This window comes from Gorilla gorilla, chromosome 2 (assembly GCF_029281585.2).
Source record: "Gorilla gorilla gorilla isolate KB3781 chromosome 2, NHGRI_mGorGor1-v2.1_pri, whole genome shotgun sequence".
Classification (NCBI taxonomy): domain Eukaryota; kingdom Metazoa; phylum Chordata; class Mammalia; order Primates; family Hominidae; genus Gorilla; species Gorilla gorilla.
In genome coordinates, this window is record NC_086017.1 from 95,952,403 (window position 1) to 95,972,440 (window position 20,038).

General features: G+C 35.2%; 1 protein-coding gene across 6 annotated transcripts in view; it reads left to right on the plus strand.

Annotated features, from left to right (window-relative positions):
• The window catches only part of CADM2 (cell adhesion molecule 2), a 1,108,555-nt gene that overhangs the window by 930,420 nt on the left and 158,097 nt on the right, over positions 1-20,038 (plus strand). For all 6 annotated transcript variants that reach the window (XM_019024501.4, XM_019024502.4, XM_019024500.4 and 3 more), the window contains one exon: positions 19,457-19,627. In XM_019024501.4, coding sequence (XP_018880046.1) covers positions 19,457-19,627 — 171 coding nt within the window. The remainder of the gene's footprint in view (positions 1-19,456; positions 19,628-20,038) is intronic.

Here is a 20,038-nt window from a genome sequence, read left to right on the forward strand (position 1 = left end):
TGTGCCTTTGCTCTTCCTTCACCTTCCTCCATGATAGTGAGGCCTCCCCAGCCATGTGGAATTGTGAGTCCATTAACCCTCTTTTTCTTTATGAATTACTCATCTCAGGTATGTCTTTATTAGCAGCATGAGACAGACTAATACACTAATGAGACACTGCTGTAAAGTTACCCAAAAATGTGGAGGTGACTCTGAAACTGGGTAACAAGCAGAAAGATAGGGACAGTTTGGAGGTATCAGAAGAAGATAGGAACATGTGGGAAAATTTAGACTTGCCTAGAGACTTGGAGGGCTCAGAAAGCAGGAAGATGTGGGAAACTTTGGCACTTCCTAGAGACTTCTTGAATGGCTTTGATCAAAATGCTGATAGTGATATGGACAACAACGTTCAGCCTCAGGTGGTCTCAGAGGGAGATGAGAAACTTGTTGGGAACTGGAGTAAAGGTCATCCTTGCCATGCAAAGAGATTGGTGGCATTTTGCCACTGCCATAGAGATCTTTGGAACAACTGAACTTCAGAGAGATAATTTAGAGTATATGGCAGAAGAAATTTCTGAGTGGTAAAACAGTAAAGAGAAAGCAGAGCATAAAAGTAGGGGAAATTTGCAGCCTACTGATGTAGTAGAAAAGAAAACCCCATTTTCTGGGGAAACTATTCCTTATTTAATAAATGGTGCTAGGAAAACTGGCTAGCCATATGTAGAAAGCTGAAACTGGATCCCTTCCTTACACCTTATACAAAAATTAATTCAAGATGGATTAAGGACTTAAATGTTAGACCTAAAACCATAAAAACCCTAGAAGAAAACCTAGGCAGTACCATTCAGGACATAGGCATGGGCAAGGGCTTCATGTCTAAAACACGAAAAGCAATGGCAACAAAAGCCAAAATTGACAAATGGGATCTAATTAAACTAAAGAGCTTCTGCACAGCAAAAGAAACTACCATCAGAGTGAACAGGCAACCCACAAAATGGGAGAAAATTTCTGCAATCTACTCACCTGACAAAGGGCTAATATCCAGAATCTACAGTGAACTCAAACAAATTTTCAAGAAAAAAACAAACAACCCCATCAAAAAGTGGGCTAAGGATATGAACAGACACTTCTCAAAAGAAGATATTTCTGCAGCAAGAAGACACATGAAAAAATGCTCATCATCACTGGCCATCAGAGAAATGCAAATCAAAACCACAATGAGATACCATCTCACACCAGTTAGAATGCCGATCATTAAAAAGTCAGGAAACAACAGGTGCTAGAGAGGATGTGGAGAAATAGGAACACTTTTACACTGTTGGTGGGACTGTAAACGAATTCAACCATTGTGGAAGTCAGTGTGGCGATTCCTCAGGGATCTAGAACTAGAAATACCATTTGAGCCCGCCATCCCATTACTGGGTATATACCCAAAGGATTATAAATCATGCTGCTATAAAGACACATGCACATGTATGTTTATTGCGGCACTATTCATGATAGCAAAGACTTGGAACCAAGCCAAATGTCCAACAATGATAGACTGGATTAAGAAAATGTGGCACATATACACCATGGAATACTGTGCAGCCATAAAAAATGATGAGTTCATGTCCTTTGTAGGGACATGGATGAAGTTGGAAACCATCATTCTCAGCAAACTATTGCAATGACAAAAAACCAAACACCACATGTTCTCACTCATAGGTGGGAATTGAGCAATGAGAACACTTGGACACAGGAAGGGGAACATCCACACCGGGGACTGTTGTGGGGTAGGGGAAGGGGGGAGGGATAGCATTAGGAGATATACCTAATGTTAAATGACGAGTTAATGGGTGCAGCACACCAACATGGCACATGTATACATATGTAACTAACCTGCACGTTGTGCACATGTACCCTAGAACTTAAAGTATAAAAAAAAAAAAAAACATTTTCTGGGGAGAACTTCAAGTGGACTGCAAAAATTTGCCTAAGTAATTAGGAGCCAAATGTTAATCACCAAGACAATGAGGAAAATGTCTCCAGGGCATGTCAGAGACCTTCAGGGCAGCCCCTCCCATTACAGGCCCATAGGCCTAGAAGGGAAATAGGGTTTCCTGGGCCAGGTAGAGGGACTTCTTCTGTGTGCAGCCTCTGGACATGTTGCCTTGCACCCCAGCTGCTTCAGCTCCAGCTGTGGCTAAAAGGGGCCAACTTACAGCTCAGGTGCTGCATCAGAGGGTTCAAGTCCCAAGCCTTAGTGGCTTACATGCAGTGTTGAGCTTGTGGGTACAAAAAGTCAAGAACTGAGATTCTGGAACCTCTGCCTAGATTTCAGAGGATGTATGGAAATGCCTGGATGTCAAAGCAGAAGTTTGCTGCAGGGGCAGGGCCCTCATGGAGAACTTCTGCTAGGGCAATGTGGAAGGATAATTGGGGTCATAACCCCCACAGAGAGTCCTGACTGAGGCACTGCCTAGTGGAGCTGTGAGAAGAGAGCCACTGTCCTTCAGACCTGAGAATGGTAGATCCAGTGACAGCTTGAAGCCTGCACCTGGAATAGCTGCAGACACTCACGCCTGCTATGAATGCAGCTGGGAAGGGGGCTGTACCCTACATATCCATCTGGGTGCAGCTGCCTAAGGCCATGGAAGCCCACTTCTTGCATCAGTGTGACCTGGATGTGGGAGCCCACCTCTTGCATCAGTGCGACCTGGATGTGAGACATAGAGTCAAAGGAGATCATTTCAGAGCTTTAAGATTTGGCTGTCCTGCCAGATTGTGACAATGCACAGGGCCTGTAGATCCTTCATTTTGGCCAATTTCTCCCATTTGGAACAGGTGTATTTACCCAATAACTATACCCCCATTGTATCTAAGAAGTGACTAACTACATTTGATTTTACAGGCTCATAGGCAGAAGGGACTAGCCTTGTCTCAGATGAGACTTTAGGCTGTGGACTTTTGAGTTAATGCTGAAATGAGTTAAGACTTCAGGGGACTGTTGGGAAGGCATGATTGGTTTTGAAATGTGGGGGCAATCTGTGTCCCCATCCAAATCTTATCTTGAATTGTAGCTCCCATAATTCTCAGGTGTTATGGGAGGGACCCAGTGGGAGGTAAATGAATCGTGGGGGAAGTTTTTCCATGCTGTTCTCGTAATAGTAAATAAGTCTCATGAGATCTGATGGTTATATAAAGGGCAATTCCCCTGCACACTCTCTCTTGCCTGCTGCCATGGAAGATGTGCCTTTGCTCCTCCTGTGCTTTCTGCCATGAGGCCTCCTCAGCCTTTGCTCCTCTTTTGCTTTCTGTGAGGCCTCCCCAGCCATATGGAACTGTGAGTCCATTAAACCTCTTTTTCTTTATAAATTACTCAGCCTTGGGGGTGTCTTTATTAGTAGTGTGAGAATGGACTAATACAGTTCATTCTTTAAAATGTTGAGGTTAAGGCTGGGCACGGTGGCTCATGCCTCTAATCCCAGCCCTTTGTGGGGCTGAGGCAGGAGGATCAATTGAACCCAAGACTTGGACATCAGCCTGGACAAAATAATGAGATCCTCTCTCTACAAAAAAATTTAAAAATTAGCTGGGTGTGGTGGCACATTAGTCTTAGCTGCTTGGGAGGCTGAGGTTGGAAGATCATTTGAATCTGGAAGTTTGAGGTTGCAGAGAGCCATGATAGCACCACTGCATTCTAACCTGGGCGACATAGTAAGACCTTGTCTCAAATAAAAGAGAAAAAAGTTTGATGTTGAAGTAATTATACAGAATTTAAAAGGTTATGCTTATAGTAGGTTTTTAAGTTAAGTGACTTATAATGAGGAAAGAGATTTTGACTATATAAAGATCTGCCATTCGGTAATAAGAAATATATAAGTTTTAGCCTTTTAAAATAGCCGTTTCTCATGATGTGTACAGTATGCTTCAAACAGAACTTCTCTCCACATGCGTTCCCTGCCCTGAGAATTATGCTGTGTACACCTGGTTAGGCACCAAAGCTGGACTCTGTAGTGGGTCACTGAAGTTTGCCAGGATCTAATGGTATTGCCATTATTCTATAAGCATTATTTACTTATTATATACCGTGTGTTTCAAAATGTTTGGCCATTAAGCTCGAATTGACATTAGCTATGTTTCCTTGTGTGAGTAGGTTCTTGCCATACATTTTAATGTCAATCAAAGATAATGCAGCTTCTAATTTTCAAGTTGGCAAAATATAGCATAATTTTACTGTAAGCTGCTTATATCGGCAGTTGGAGAAGAGTGAATTTCTGAATGCTGTGTTTCTCAAAAAGTGGCCTTTAGACCACTTAGATTAGAATCACCTCAGGTGGTAGTTTACAAAATGCAGATTCCTGGTTTTAAAGTAGACTTACTAAGTCAGAATTCCTGGTTGTCAGGCCTAAAAATTCCATTATTTCTCATGTATCTGTAATGTTCCTTATTATTAATAGAGTTTCAGAACCCGTGGGATTAGAGACTAATAAGCAAAGCATTAATAGGTATTTAGGAAAGAAAGCAAGGGGCTTCCTAAAGTAGTAAATTTAGAAAATGACTCTTAACATTCTGTCTACCTTATGAGTTCTTCTTAGAGGAGGATTCTGTAATATGGAATCAGGATGTATGTTAGCATTATTAATGTTTCTGAGAATTACAACAATAATTGCTTTAACCTACATCTTAGTAATAGTCTCTGGCCATATAACTCGATTTTTTTATTTCTTTATTTCTTGCTTGCTTGTTTTACTTTTTTTTTGGATTAAGCTTTGTGGAAACTACTTGATAAATGGTAGATTATATTTTTATTTATTTTATTTGGTGTTGCAAAACTGGTTTTGTCCTAAGGACTCATTTAACATCAGTTGTATAAAACCTTAATTTGAATGAGTAAAATATTAACATGTAAACCAGACATTGCAAATTCTTTGAAATTAAACATAAAAGAAGAGGAAGAGATTTGTGTCCCCTGAGTTTAAAGCCCCTGCATCATGTATAATAAGAATGAATTTAAAATATCATTATTTAAACTTATAGTATATGCCATAGATCTGTTATTTTTATGTTCCTTTATTTATACTTACTGCTTTGAAAGTGGCCTGGCCATTTCATCCAGAACATGCTGGGCACTATATTAAGTGAGAAAAAAGAAATTAATAGCATTTAAATGTGGGTATGTATATCTGTGTGTGCGTGCACATAACTTGAAGTGTTCTTAATGGTGTTAAATGCAGTACCTCAAGACTCAGGCAATACTAGGAGATATATAAGTCACTATATAGAAGGAGATATAATGATTGTTCCAGGTGTATATGAGTGGTTGAGTTGAAAGAATAATCACCAGAAATCATTGAGAGTCTTTACTTTTTCATATTTATTTTAAAAATAAATTTATTAAGATATAATTGACAAAAATCAATATATAGATATTTAAATTTTGCAATTTATTAAGTTTTGACAAATGTCTGTAGTAGTGAAACCATCACCACAAGCAAGATAAAAAATGTATTTATTATCCCAAAAGTTTATTTATATCCTTTCTAACACCTTCCCTTTGCCTTCTCTGCCCACTCTCTACCTCAGTCCCAGGAAAGCATTGTTCTGCTTTACGGTACAATAGATTAGTTTGCATTTTCTGCAATTTTACATAAAAAGAATCATAGGGTCTGTACGTATCTTCCTTTTTTTTTTTTTTTTGAGTCTCAACATAGGTATTTGAGACTCATTCATGTTGTTGCATGTACATAGTTTCTTCTCTGTTTTCTTGCTGAATAATATTCTATTGTATGGATATATACACCACAATTAGTTACCTGTTTACCCAGTGATGGACATTCAGGTTGTTTATAGTTTGCAGATATTATAGTAAAGCTACTATGAACATTTGTGGGTAAAATTTTGTATGGCCATTTGTCTTCATTTTTCTTAGGCAAATGCCTAGATGCAGACTAGCTGGATTATATGGTAGCCATATATTTAATTTTTTAAAGGCCTTGCCATTTTCCAAAATGTTTGTACTACTTCATAAAATCCAATTCATTTATTGTATATATATATATATATATATATATATATTTTTTTTTTTTTTTTTTTTTTTTTTTTTTTGAGATGGAGTCTCACGCTGTCTCCCAGGTTGGAGTGCAGTGGTGCAATCTTGGCTCACTGCAACCTCTGCCTCCTGGGTTGGAGCGATTCTCCTGTCTCAGCCTCCTGAGTAGCTGGGATTACAGGCGTGCACCAACATGTCTGGCTAATTTTTGTAATATTAGTAGAGACAGGGTTTCGTCATTTTGACCAGGCTGGTCTTGAACTCCTGACCTCAGGTGATCCACCCACCTTGGCCTCCCAGAGTGCTGGGATTACAGGTGTGAGCCACCGCACTCAGCAATATTACTATTATATTTTAGTTTTATGAATCATGCTTTAGTTTTGTATGTGAGAAATTTTTATCTAACGCAAGATCACAAAAATTGTACATATACATTTTGCCATTTAGGTTTACGTTTTGAATCTATTTTGAGTTAATTTTTGTATTTTTAATGCCTTTGTTATTACTACCAGGTGAATTATTTTCGGGTCAGTTTCCATTGATTGATTTATTTCCGCATTGTAGACAGCATTTTCCTGCTTCTTTGAATGAATTATGGTTTTTCAATTAGGTTCCAGATGCTGTATATTTATCTTTTTATTGTTGTATATTTTCATATTGCTATAAATATTCTTAAGCTTTATTCTAGTCAAGTTATTTGGAGGTTAGTCCTTTCAGAGGTTTTTAAAAATTTATTAAGTGAGACCAGAACAGTATTTGACTAGGAATTATGTTTTTCCTGTTTATTGATGTAAAATTTTTCTGTGTATCCAGTGCCCTCAATTGTAAGGATTTTGGTTCTGGCTGATGGCAATAGGCACCGTTTACGGTCCTGTTTGAACATCATATGCAATTTCCTCTAATCCTTTCAAATAGATCTTGTCCCAGCCTCAGTTTCCTTACACAGATGCACTGATTAGTTCTTAAGCGAATACTGGGGGGAGCACTATGGATGTCTGGAGTCCACTCTTTGTCCGTCTCTCTTCTTCTCGGTACTCTGCTCTGCAAACCGATTTTGCCTTCCAGGCTCCCAGCTTCATCACCTTAACTGAAAGAGGCCACCAAATTCTTTTGCATGGGTTCCCCTCCATGCAACGCATCATGTAAAATCTCTCAAGATATTAAGCAGGGACTATTTTAGGGTTCATCTCACTTATTTTCCATCTCTAAGAGATCATTTTTCATTATGATGTTCAATTGTTTTAAAAATTGTTGTTTTCAGGTGAAAACAACAATTCGTCTCTGTTACTTCATCTAGACTAGAAGGAGTAGTCTTTGTCATTTTGTTTTGAATTGTAGAGAAATATACTTTTATTTCAATGGTAGTGTGTCTCAACCTTTTTGCTTGTTTAAGGTTTATGAGAAATTTAAAAGATGAAAATGAATGAGAGGGAAACACATCCATACTTATTTTGACAGACTATTTTAAATTAAAAATCATGCTAGTTTTGAGGTTAGACATTATTTTGCTTAGTTACAGGAATTTAGTCTTGTTATGAATTCTTATACATTGTTGGAATGGAAAAGAAAATTTCAGTATGTATATCATGATATACATAAAAACATTTTTTTTTAAATTTTTACTGGCTTTTACTTAGTGTCAAGGAATTGACCAAAGAAATTGCTTCTTTTTAAACTTGTGATTAATTAATGTTGTTAATCAACGTATTTAATTTAAGGGTTAAAGCAAGTGCATACCTTAATCTTCTAGCACTCATAAGCCCATGAGTAATCCTGACATTATAATAACAAAAATATTCAAATTTGCTAGTTCCATAGCTCTCATCCGGTGATGGAGGGACTTAATTACTGCTCAAATTTTCTTCAGGTTATTTCCAAAAAATATTTTATGGCTTCTTCATACGTGAGGAAAATACCTCTTTCATTCTTTAACTTTGAATTTTTCATGGAAATTCACTTCATGATCCTTGTGGCACATAGGAGAAGGTAGCTTTTCCCATTACCTTTGGCTAATGACCTTCTTTGAATGCATAAGATATTTTACAAAATTTATGAATCATATTTTACTAAAATTAACTCATTAATTAATTGATTACCCTGTGTCTATGAAAAATACAAAAATTAGCTGGGCGTGGTGGTGCACACCTGTAATCCCAGCTACTGGGGAGGCTAAAGCAGAATTGCTTAAACTTGGGAGGCAGAGGTTGCAGTGCACCAAGATGGTGCCATTGCACTGCAGCCTGGGCGACAAGAGCAAAACTCCATCTCAAAAAAACAAAACAAAGCAAAAACAAGCAAACATAAAAAGACATTAGATCCAAACAGTTTTTCACAATATGATCAAATTGATGTCTTAATGTAGCAGTATCTAAATGAGTTGGTAAATTACCTTCCATTTGTGTTGGTAATGGGGAGTTGATTGAGATAGATTATTTTACTTACATTATGTTATAGTATAGATTACAGTTGGATCATGAAGTTCAAGTGCATTCATTGTCTGCTATTTTATTTACTAGTTTGGAAATAAAATACTCTGTTTGCTGAAAGTAGTCATTATATAAAAAGTCTTCCAAGGTAATCTTCCAAGAGAATAACCAATCTTACCTTTCTGTCACATTTTTCTCTTCAATCTGTAACTCTAAATTTAAAGTGTTATTTGTATACCTCCCAAATTGAAGCCAAACCTGGGGTTAGCTATTTTTATTTATTTTCACATAGAAACATTATTTAGATATAATTCACGTCATCAAATTCATGTATACAATTTAATAGTTTTTAGTAAATTCACAGAACTATGAAACTCTCACCACAATCAATTTCAAATTTTTATGATTCTACAAGAAACCTGTTAGTGATAACTCCCGACTTTCCCCCAACTGTCTCCACCCTAACTCTAAGCAACCACAAATCTACTTTCTGTCTGTATAAATTTGCCTACTGTGGACATTTCATCTACAAAAATATATATTATGTGTTTTTCGTGATTAGCTTAGCATAAGCTAATATCATCTGTGTTGTAGCATATATCAGTACTTTATTCTTTATAATTGCCAAATAATATATCATTGTATGCATATTCCATATGTTATTTATTCATTCATTCATTAGTTGATATGCATTTGGGTTTTTATGCTTTGGGGCTATTATTTTAAAACTCTGCTCTAAACATTTAGGTGCCAGGTTTTGTGTAGAAATATGCTTTCAATTCTCTTGAGTATATTCCTGAGAATAGTATTGCTGGACTAAATGGTCTCTGCTTCATGTACCTTAAGTGCTCTCTTTACATAGATGTATACATACTTATAATTGTTATATCTTTCTAATGGATGGTCTTTTCTATCATTTTGAAATGTTCTCCATTATTTTAATATATTTTATTTTAAAATCTGCTTTGATATTAGTATAGTCACTCTAGCTTTCTATTGCTTGCTGTTTGTATCATGTATTATTTTTCATCCTTTTATTTTCAGTCCATTTGTATCTTTAAATCTAAAGTGTGTCTCCTGTAGAAAGCATATATTTTTATCATTTAAAAAAATACGGTTTTATAATCTCGGCTTTTTGATTGAATTTTTAATCAACTCACCTGTAATCTTATAATTGATATTGGTTAATTTCCATGTATGATATTACAATAATTGATATAGGTTTATTTTCATCCATGATTTTACATTTATCTTCTATGTTTCATGTCATTTTTTTTTATGTTCATTCTTTACCACTTTATGCTATATGAAGTAAATATTTTCTAGTTTAACATTTAAATTCCTGTAACAATTTTTCACTTTATTTTTAAATTATATTGTTAGTAGATGCTCTCAGGCATATCATATATATTAACTTATCAGAATCTAAATCAGATTCATAATAGCCTAATTTAGAAGATATAGAAATGCTACTACAATATAGCTGTTTGCTCTTTCTCCCATTTTTGTGGTATTGTTGTTAAACATATTACATTTTAAGATGTTAAAAACACAACAATACATGATTACAATTATTACTTCATATAGTGTTATGTCTTTAATAAAGCTGAGAAAAGCAAGGATACCAAGTACCTAAAATTTGTTACATAAAACATATTATATGTTTTTAATTCTCCTAATTTCTTCCTGCAAATTCAAGTTACCAGCTAGAATCATTTCCTTATTCTATGAAAAACTTACTTTTTATCCACTTCCTTTGTGCTGTTATTGTCAAATATATTGCATTTTCTTGTTATAGACCCTGTAATACAATGATAAATAATTGTTTTACATCATTAATTTTGTTTCCCTGAATAATCTTTGTTCTGATTATTATTTTTTAATCACTTAAGAGAAGAAAAAAGAAGAAACATACCATTTTAACCTCTTTTTAATTATACAATTACCTTTACTGGTGCTTTTTTTTTTCCTTTTCTATCTGAGATCACTTGTTTTAGCCCAACTTTCCTTAACATTTCTTGTAAGGCAGGACTGCTTTAATAACCTCTCTTAGATTTTGTTTACCTGAAAAATATTTTATTTCACCTTCATTTTTGAAAAATAGTTTTACTGGATATAAGGTTCTTATCTGACATTTTTTCCTTCTTTTAGCACTTGGGATATGCTACCCAACTACCTTCTGACCTTCACTGGTTTTGATGAAAAGTCAATTGTCAAGGGAGTTCCTTTGTAAAAGTACCCGTTGTTGTTGGCTTATTGTTTATTGATTTGGATGAGGTATTTCTATTGCAGTGTGATGTCATTCCTCAGGAAGCACAGGCTTTGGCACGTGCACAGTCACCGTGGGAATGATAATGGCTTCAGTAGGGCTCTCACTGAATGTCTTTCTTTCCTGTTGTCTCTGTTAAGCTCTCTGCTTACGTTAGTATCACACCCAGTGATTCCCCTTCACTATTTGTCAGCTGGTTGCACTACTGTTTTCAATAATGCTATGTGCATAAGTTGTTCTATAGCTTGATCCATTTACATCTGGAATCCTTTGCTGGGCTTTATTGTTTTGTTTTGTTTTTTCTTGAGGCCAGTCTTTGAGATTTTCTTTAACCTGTGACGACAGGAAGGCCGTTGCTAGTTGTCTTTTTCTCTGGTTTTCTTTTATAAACTATGGTTTAGCGTGCTTATCTCATCTAAATACAAGGGCTTTCTTACTTGCTTTCCTCCAAAGTCTCCACTTTGAACTTCCCCCAACTCTGTTCCAAATAGTTGGTTCCCTTAGAGAGCTTCAGAAAAACACTTCCCTGTTATAGCTGGCTGGCTTCTTCCCTGGGCAAAATGGTGGTAGCTTCCGGTCTTCTTGCTTTGTCTCTTCTGGATTGAAATCTCCCCTCTATAAGTGAGCTAAAGTGAGAGCTATTGGGGTCCCTTTATTCTTGGCATACGAGCAGGGACTGGTTGAAAGAAGAGAGTCACAACCTTTCAGCCACACCACCTGGAATTTTGACTCTGCAACCAAGAGTAATAACGACTGAAATAAGAAATGCTGGCAGCCTGCCTCTTCTGGAAAGGACCGTAGTCCTTCGTTGAGGAAACATGGATCTCCACCTTGGGTACATCTATCCAGTTTTCCTCATGCTGAGTTGGGGATGAGGTTGAATTAGGGAGAAAGTCATGGTTCAAATACCATAGACTCTATCTGTTCTTACTAAGATTTGCTAGTTTTTAAAAATAATTATTTGTTCATTTGCTATAGACCCTTGGCACAATTTTCAAAGACCTTAAATATGTATGTGTGTTTTAAAATAGTTTTCACTAGTTATGGTTGTTTAGCTGGAGAGAAAGTCTGCAGAGCTACTTATTTAGCATGATGTTCAGGAGTTGCCCCCAATTTCTTTTTCATACTCATACGTTTTCACGATATTGACTCGTAAATTATTCTAATTTATCTTCTTAAAAATATATTCCTCGCTTTATGTTTATGTATCCTTTTGTCTCTCACTTCCTGCTAATTTTTCATAGATAAAATCTGCATTTTTCTATTTTATATTCAAAAAATGTCTTTATTTTTTGCCTCTATAGGAGATGAAACTATTTTATAATTTTCTTTTTCCTTGTAAGTATAGATAATGTTTAGTAATGTTATTCCCCCTTTTTTTAATAAAATTTATATGGAAAAATGTATATGAATTGAAAAGATTTAACAGCTAGGTATATTTTTAACTTGGTAATTTTTCATTTAGTTTTTTTCTCTTTAGTGGTATTGCCAATCTCCTTTCTTCCCCCTTTTGTCTATGGTGAATGCCTGAACTCCCAACTCTAGGAAGTTCTGATAAATGGGACTCTAATCTAGTTGATCTGCAGTGAGAATTACAATGGCTGTGGAAAATAGCAAAGATAGAACTGAAAAACAAAGGGTAAATATAGATCTGCGTAAAAGAAAAAAGTTAGTCTGTCTAATTCCAAATATTTTGTCATATCCCTCTAGATTTTGTATTCTTCCAATACAGAAACTGATGAGAGGATTTAAAAAGAGATAAACTACAAAGAAAATCAATTAAAGACTGACAACTGTCCCCGAATTATATATATTGACATGGAACGAATCTACTTACTAGAAGGAAAAGAAGCTTTACCTGGCTGATTGCAACCTTTATTTTAATTAATTAAAAACATACTTATTAAGCATCTATGATGTTTCAGATACTGTCCTAGATGCTGTACCCAGCATCTAAAAACTATAGAGAAATATAAAAATTAGGAATTTCTGCAGACGAAAGAAAGAAAAGAGAGCAGAAGGGAGAGAAAGAATGAACAGAAAAAGAAAAATAATTAGTAAAAAAGGAAATAACAAAGTTAAAAATTTAATCTAATCTTTATTTTATGAATACATAATTTATATTGAACCTTGTGAATGTCCCAATGGGTAATTTTAATTTTTAAATGATGTGATTCTCAGAATACAAGGTAACCTGTTGAAAAATTATTGTAAAAACTCTGGTAGTACATGGTACATAGAAATATTGTAATATATTCAGAAACTTATCATTTCATCACAATGTTTTACTGATGCAAGTGATCCATTTATTCATTTTCACTATAGGTAGATGAGGAGCAGGTTGCTTTTGCTGACATGTGCTGAGTGCTGCAGGACTCCATGAAACAAATAGTTTGATTACCAGATAATTGCATCATCATAAATGTTTCAAAGAAGTCACACTTGCCTGCTGCTACAGAAGTTGCTCAAATGCGTAGATATTTTTATTTCCTTAAAGTTTATTCTACTGAATAGACTTAAAATAATTTTCTGCCATATGTTATTATATTTTGGGCATGCAATAAAACAGCATTTTAAATATATTTGAGGAGAAAGGACATTCTAATGTAGACAAATATAGAGCCCACCCTGAGGCTTCGAGTCAGGTAATATATGTACCTGGTTCTTGTAGCACCTCTCAATGTAGATCTGCGAAATAACATTTAAGATGCATTTTATGAAAAACATTGACATTTTACTTGTCTGGGTAAACTGAAAAAGAGACTTTAATATTTAGATAAATGAAGTATCTCCTCTTAATAATCCTCCATAAACATTATTTTTCTCATCTGACCTTTTCAGATCTATTAAGAAGAGCTGAATTTCAGTACTATTCCTTGCTAAGTGGGATAGTTATCCATGTTGCCAACGAATGGTGGGGTCATACCTGTAGAGTCAGTTAAGAAACAGGATTATGACTGGTACTTCCTTAAAAACGTTGAATATTATAAGGACTTTTAAAAACCTACCCTATTTCAGACAGGAATTGTATGAAAGGGTGCTCATAGGCAAGAATGAGATTTGCCTCAAGAATTTGTTTGAATTCTTTTTCAGTGCGCAAATGAATGTGGTTACCAGACTTTAAAGTTATGCAATGTAAAATATAGCCACTATGTTTGGTCTAGAGACAGTTTAAAACAAATACAAAATGAAAAGCTTTGCTTGAACATTAAAGAAAAGTGTTTTGTAAAATATCTTTGAGCATTTAACCTTAAGACACACACAAAAAAGTATTGACATTTCCTCTAAGACAAATTGCCTTTAAAGTATGCATCCAAGTTACTGAATGAATTAGCCAGACATAGTTACTTTAGGTCAGTTAAGAAAGAAAGAATGGGGAAGTTGGCTGTGTTCTAAAAATGATGTATTTAGTTTTAGGAATTTTGATTTACAGAACTGTGAAGCAGTAATTACAGCATGTCCAGTTCTCCACTGAGTTCGTTCACTCCTAATTTTTGACAATAAAGCCAACTCTCATGTAATGCGTACATTTTCTGTTCTCTATGAGATGAGGTCATGAATCTAGCTCACTGGTTATGGCACAAAATCATTAAAGGACCACTGACAACAATTATGTGGATTCAGACTAAATTCCTTGATTTCTCCCCCTGAAACTATCATGTTATCCATCAAAAATCACTTTTACAAATCTTACCTCTGAAAATAATAGTAAAGTTCAAGTTCCATATAAGCATCACTGTTTGGGACACACTAAGACCATGCTGTTTTCCTCATGGTCAGAGAATTCAAGGCCCATATAGGAAATGTCACTTAATAGCCTACATGATTCCTAAGAGATATCTTCAAGTGATGAGAAAATATGGAAGTTTCAGTTTCTAAGTCCTGCCTTGTTCCCAGTGTGGTCTATTGAACTTGGAATGGATTAAAAAGAGCTGGCCTACTCTAGGCAGATGGCTGATAAAGAGGTCTATTTCAGGATCTAGGGAAAGTATTTCATTATAAAAGTGAAGGTATTGGCCGGACACGGTGGCTCACACCTATAATCCTAGCACTTTGGGAGGCTGTGGCAGGCAGATCACCTGAGGTCAGGAGTTCGAGACCAGCCTGACCAAAGTGGCGAAACTCCGTCTCTGCAAAAAATGCAAAAATTAGCTGAGTGTTGCGGCATACACCTGTAATCCCAGCTACTCAGGAGGCTGAGGCAGGAGAATCACTTGAACCTAAGATGCGGAGGTTGCAGTGAGCCAAGATTGCGCCACTGTACTCCAGCCCGGGTGACAGAATGAGACTCTGTCTCAAAAAAAAAAAAAAAGAAGGTATCTTCTTTTCCAGTCTGTCTAAATAGCACCAAAATCGCAAAAGTGGAGGAAGCAAATAAACCAAAATAGTTGAGATTATACTGCTCAAGGCATATTAGCACCACTGTGGAGACAAGGCAACTTCTCTAGGAACTTCACTTAAGAGGATTTTCTTTTTCCAAAACTTCATTCTAAAAGTGGCCAGAAACTAGATATAGAGCCTGATGAGTTAATATTATAAACCTAGGAAAGATGGATATGAAAGTATCTCCGGAAATATGATATTTTGTGAAAAAAATTGGATGCAAGAAAATCCAGATATCTTGGCTTTTTTTTTCTTCTTTCTTTTTTTTTTTTCCAGTTAACCTAACTTGACGCATTTAAACTTACTTATTTTGGGTGCTCCAGTACTCAAACTTACATTTGCTATTTCTTTTTTCACCTTAGTTCTTGCTAAGACAAAAGATCTAATCTCCTGAATATAAGGAGATTGCTATTCTACAATCCAAATTTTATAAAGATAAATAATATAAAAACTAATAGAAAGTCCTTTATCTTGAGACTTTACCAAGAAATATTTAGGCAACTAATTTTTGTTTAGAATTATACTTGAGGAATTTTTCTTTACGTATATTTAAAAATTTGATTATAGAAAATTTCTGACATATGCAAAGTAAGCACAATAATAGAATGAGAAACTGCATGCCATCACCCAGTTTTAAGTGTATCGACATTCAGCCATTTTTGTTTCATCTATCCCTCTAATTACTCTCCACTCAATTGTAATTATTATAATAACTTACGGTTATTATTTTTTTTTTTTTTGAGATGGAATCTCACTCTGTCACCCAGGCTGGAGTGCAGGGGCGTGATCTCTGCTCACTGCAACCTCCACTTCCCGGGCTCAAGTGATTCTTCTGCCTCAGCCTCCCGAGTAGCTGGGACTACAGGCGCCCATCACCAGGCCCAGCTAATTTTTTGTATTTTTAGTAGAGACGGGGTTTCAGCATGTTAGCCAGGATGGTCTCGATCTCCTGACCTCGTGATCCTCCCACCTCGGCCTCCCAAAGTGCTGGGATTACAGGCGTGAGCCACCACGCCCGGCCTACAGTTGTGATTTTTGAGGGAAAATTTACATACATTGAAATAAGCTAATCTTAACTGTAAAATTTTTACACAAATTGCAAAGCAGATGACCTCACACCGCTTTTGATGTAGAGCATTTCCTTAACTCCAGAAAACCCGAATATATTCTCTCCTAGTCAGTTTCTCACACGACTCACCACCAAAAGTGACCACGTTTTGACTACTGAAATGTCCAGAAGGTCTACTAGAGAGAGTAGGAGGAGTGGTTATGTGGATTATGAAAGAAAGAAATTCTGAAATTTCCTTTGTTTCTTGTTTGTTCTCAAGGTTTTCTAGTCATTTCATTAACATATTATGTAGTATATAAGACGTGCATATTTTGAAAAATGTAAAGTGAAGATATATATATGTATATAATGTCCAATGGAAGTTTTTGAAAAGAAACAATTAAAAAATAACAAGAGAGAGAAAAAGAGAAAAAGATGGGAAGAGTAAGTCCCACTATTCCCACTCCATCTTTAGTTATGTCTCCAGTGTCAAATGTTTGCACTGTACTCTCGCTCCTCAAAATATGGTCTGTGGGCCAGCAGCAGACTCTCAGACTCCAGACTCTAACCTACTGAATGTGAATCTGCATTTTAACAAGATCATATGTGCATTGCATTTTGAGAAGGCTATTCTTGATCACCATGTAATATAACTGACATGCAAAAGAAAGGAAAGTGGATAGAACATGAAAGAAGGATACACGTAGTATCAGCAAATAAACTATACAATGTAAAGAAAATTTCTGTTGGCTCTATAACTGTGCAATGCATCATTATTTTAAAAATACAGAAAGGGAAAGTAGAGATACATTTTAAGTGTCTTCTCTATTCATTTCTTTGGGGAAGAAGGTCAGCCTAAAATACGAGAAAAGATATTATGATTGGCTCTTCTCAATGTTTTTTCTGTTCATCTTAAGGCTTCTGGTAACCCTATAATCTATCACATAAGCCGATATTAAAATCAGCGAATTACACTTTTGTTTATTTTACTTAAATGAGTTCATTAAAATTTTATGATTTATACAATTGCCATCAAATTTTATGTGTCCAATTAATATTACATTAAATGCTACTTTTGTAAGGGAAACAGCTAAAAGAAGCAGATGTGTGAGTTCTTAAAGTGCAGCTGTTATAAAAAGTAAACAACCAGCAGTAATACTTTGGAGTAATTTCTCATATATTGTGTAGCATAATTATAAAAATTGTTTGTCAAGAGATCAATATTTTCTTGCTCTGACACTGCTTAGAGCTAGGAACAAGTAAACATTGGGCATAGAGTTATAAAAAAAGAAAATAAATGTAAAAATGAAGCAACATATTTGTATAAATCTATGAGACTGAAAAGTAAAAGAACCTTATAATATTTTAAATATAAGCAATGAATCATAAATGCATCTGAATTATTGTGACATATTTTGGCTGAAAGGTCACTGAGTCTTTAATATTTTTAAACGGAATTGTACCTAATTTTCAAGTGCAAAATCTTAGTAAATGACTTTAGTAAAAATGAGATGAGATATTTCATAGGACACATGTTTATAAACAATTCTGCTTATAATTTTGTATCCTGTGTGATTTACTTTCAGTTAAAAGATGGAATTGAGACTTCATGGTTCTGTTCTTCTTTCTAAATGTTAGAGATTTTCTTACTCTTCAGAATTGCCTAACATACATAAAACATTTTGTGGTAAAAATCTTAATTAGGTCATTTTCCCCTAATATGTGAAACTATAAACATATTTTCAAGAACAAGACATATCACATCTATCCATTTAATCTCTTACTAATGTTTATTTTACTTCTATCTTTAAAATCAATCAATATGATAAAGTCATACTTCTGAAATAAGTGAAAGTTAGTGAACATGCATATGTCATTAATCAAATGTTACATCAAATCCAATACTATTTTAAAAGCCCAATCTTTGTGTAAGGCACAAAGATAGAAAAACTGAATGTATTCATTTTTGTCATTAATACATTTTAAAATGTTTTTAAAATAAATTATTTAATATAAGTTAAAATCAAATACTTTATGTATTTTATGTGAAAGGACTTATTTACTGACAATATCAATGTTTATTTGATACTGAATGATGTAAAAAAATGACAGAAAGCAAGAAAACTGAATACGCTTTTCCATCAACTACATTTAAGTTCTTGTTATAATGATAACTTAACCTTATCCTATTAGTTTGATTTCTAAACCTTTAAAATTGCCCTCTTCTTATCAGCTACTTCAGACTTGAGAAATTACAAATTAAGCAAAAGTATTGCTAAACCTCTTTTCCACAAAGAATAAATAATCCCTTAGTGCACCATTTAACGATGGATTTAAATCATGCACAGCAAGTTTAAATATCGATAAATGAATTCACATCTTGTAGAAAGTACTCTTGTTCATGCTGAAATAAATTCCTCAGCCAAGTGAAGAGCATTCATCTCAATGTAAATTTCACTGCAAATATATACTTAAGTATTCAAAATATTCAGATGACTGTGCTCCTTTTCTTTCCAAAGATGACAACTTTCTCATCCTAAGTATTCTTTAGCAATTTATGTTCACCTCACATTGTTCATGTTAAAGTTGTATTTCAAATGCATTGTGCTTTCTTTTAGGCATAGCCATATAGTTGTAAATTTGCCCTTCCCAACTGTGCCTGTGGCTCAGAAAATTAAGATTATGTTTTAGTAAAACTTATAGCTAAGAGAAAAGAAGGACTACTTTTGTAAGATGATATACATTGTTTTAATGGAGTATATAAGAATGTCTTGTGCCTGATTATAAGCTAGGTAAGCCTGAGACCAAAGAAAGAAAATTGCTGCGCCCCACCCTTTTATAATATTTCTGGATCTAGCTCTTAGAATTTTTTAAAGTTTATTTTTTCTTTATTAATTTTTTTTTTAGACGAAGTCTTGCTCTGTCACTCAGGCTGGAGTGCAGTGGCGCCATCTCTGCTCACTCTGCAAGCTCTGCCTCCTGGGTTCACGCCATTCTCCTGCCTCAGCCTCCCGAGTAGCTGGGACTACAGGTGCCCGTCACCACATCCGGCTAATTTTTTTTGTACTTTTAGTAGAGACGGGGTTTCACCGTGTTAGCCAGGATGGTCTCGATCTCCTGACCTCGTGAAGAATTTATTTTTTAAGTAATTGTATTTTTATTTAATTGAATTGAAATAGATTAAATGTTAAAATCACAAATATTTGCTTCTTAAAAGTTGATAAAAATAGGGAGAAGGTGTTTCCATTATCTTGAGTAAATGCAATCTGTTTTATTTTGAAAGGTGTCACATTTTAAAATCCATATTTTATTTTCAGATGTAAAATATTTAAAAGAAGAAGATGCAAATCGCAAGACATTCACTGTCAGCAGCACACTGGACTTCCGAGTGGACCGGAGTGATGATGGAGTGGCGGTCATCTGCAGAGTAGATCACGAATCCCTCAATGCCACCCCCCAGGTAGCCATGCAGGTGCTAGAAATACACTGTAAGTAAACACTACTTCCCCCTCCTTTATCTCAGCAGCAAATCTCTTCATCTGCATCTAAAATCATTTCAAAACTACCTGAAGTTATAGCAAAGGTGCAGTAAAATCCACGGCAAAATGAAGTAAAACTACACTCACTAGTATTAATCAGGTTCAAAGGAAAACACTCCTTGTCTGAATTTCATTCTTAACAATGAGGAAAAATGAAGGAGATGTACGAGGTTAATACTCCTGTGTTTCAAATTGTGGCTTAACGTAGGCGTGCATGTAAGGGTGGGGGAGAAAAAGTAGTAATTTGAGCAAAATCACTGAGAATCGGTAATCTGAGAGGGCCTTGATGAACAGTGTTACATTAAAATAACTTTATTTTATTCAATTGTGGCTTCTCAGCTATGCTTTTAAGATTAGACT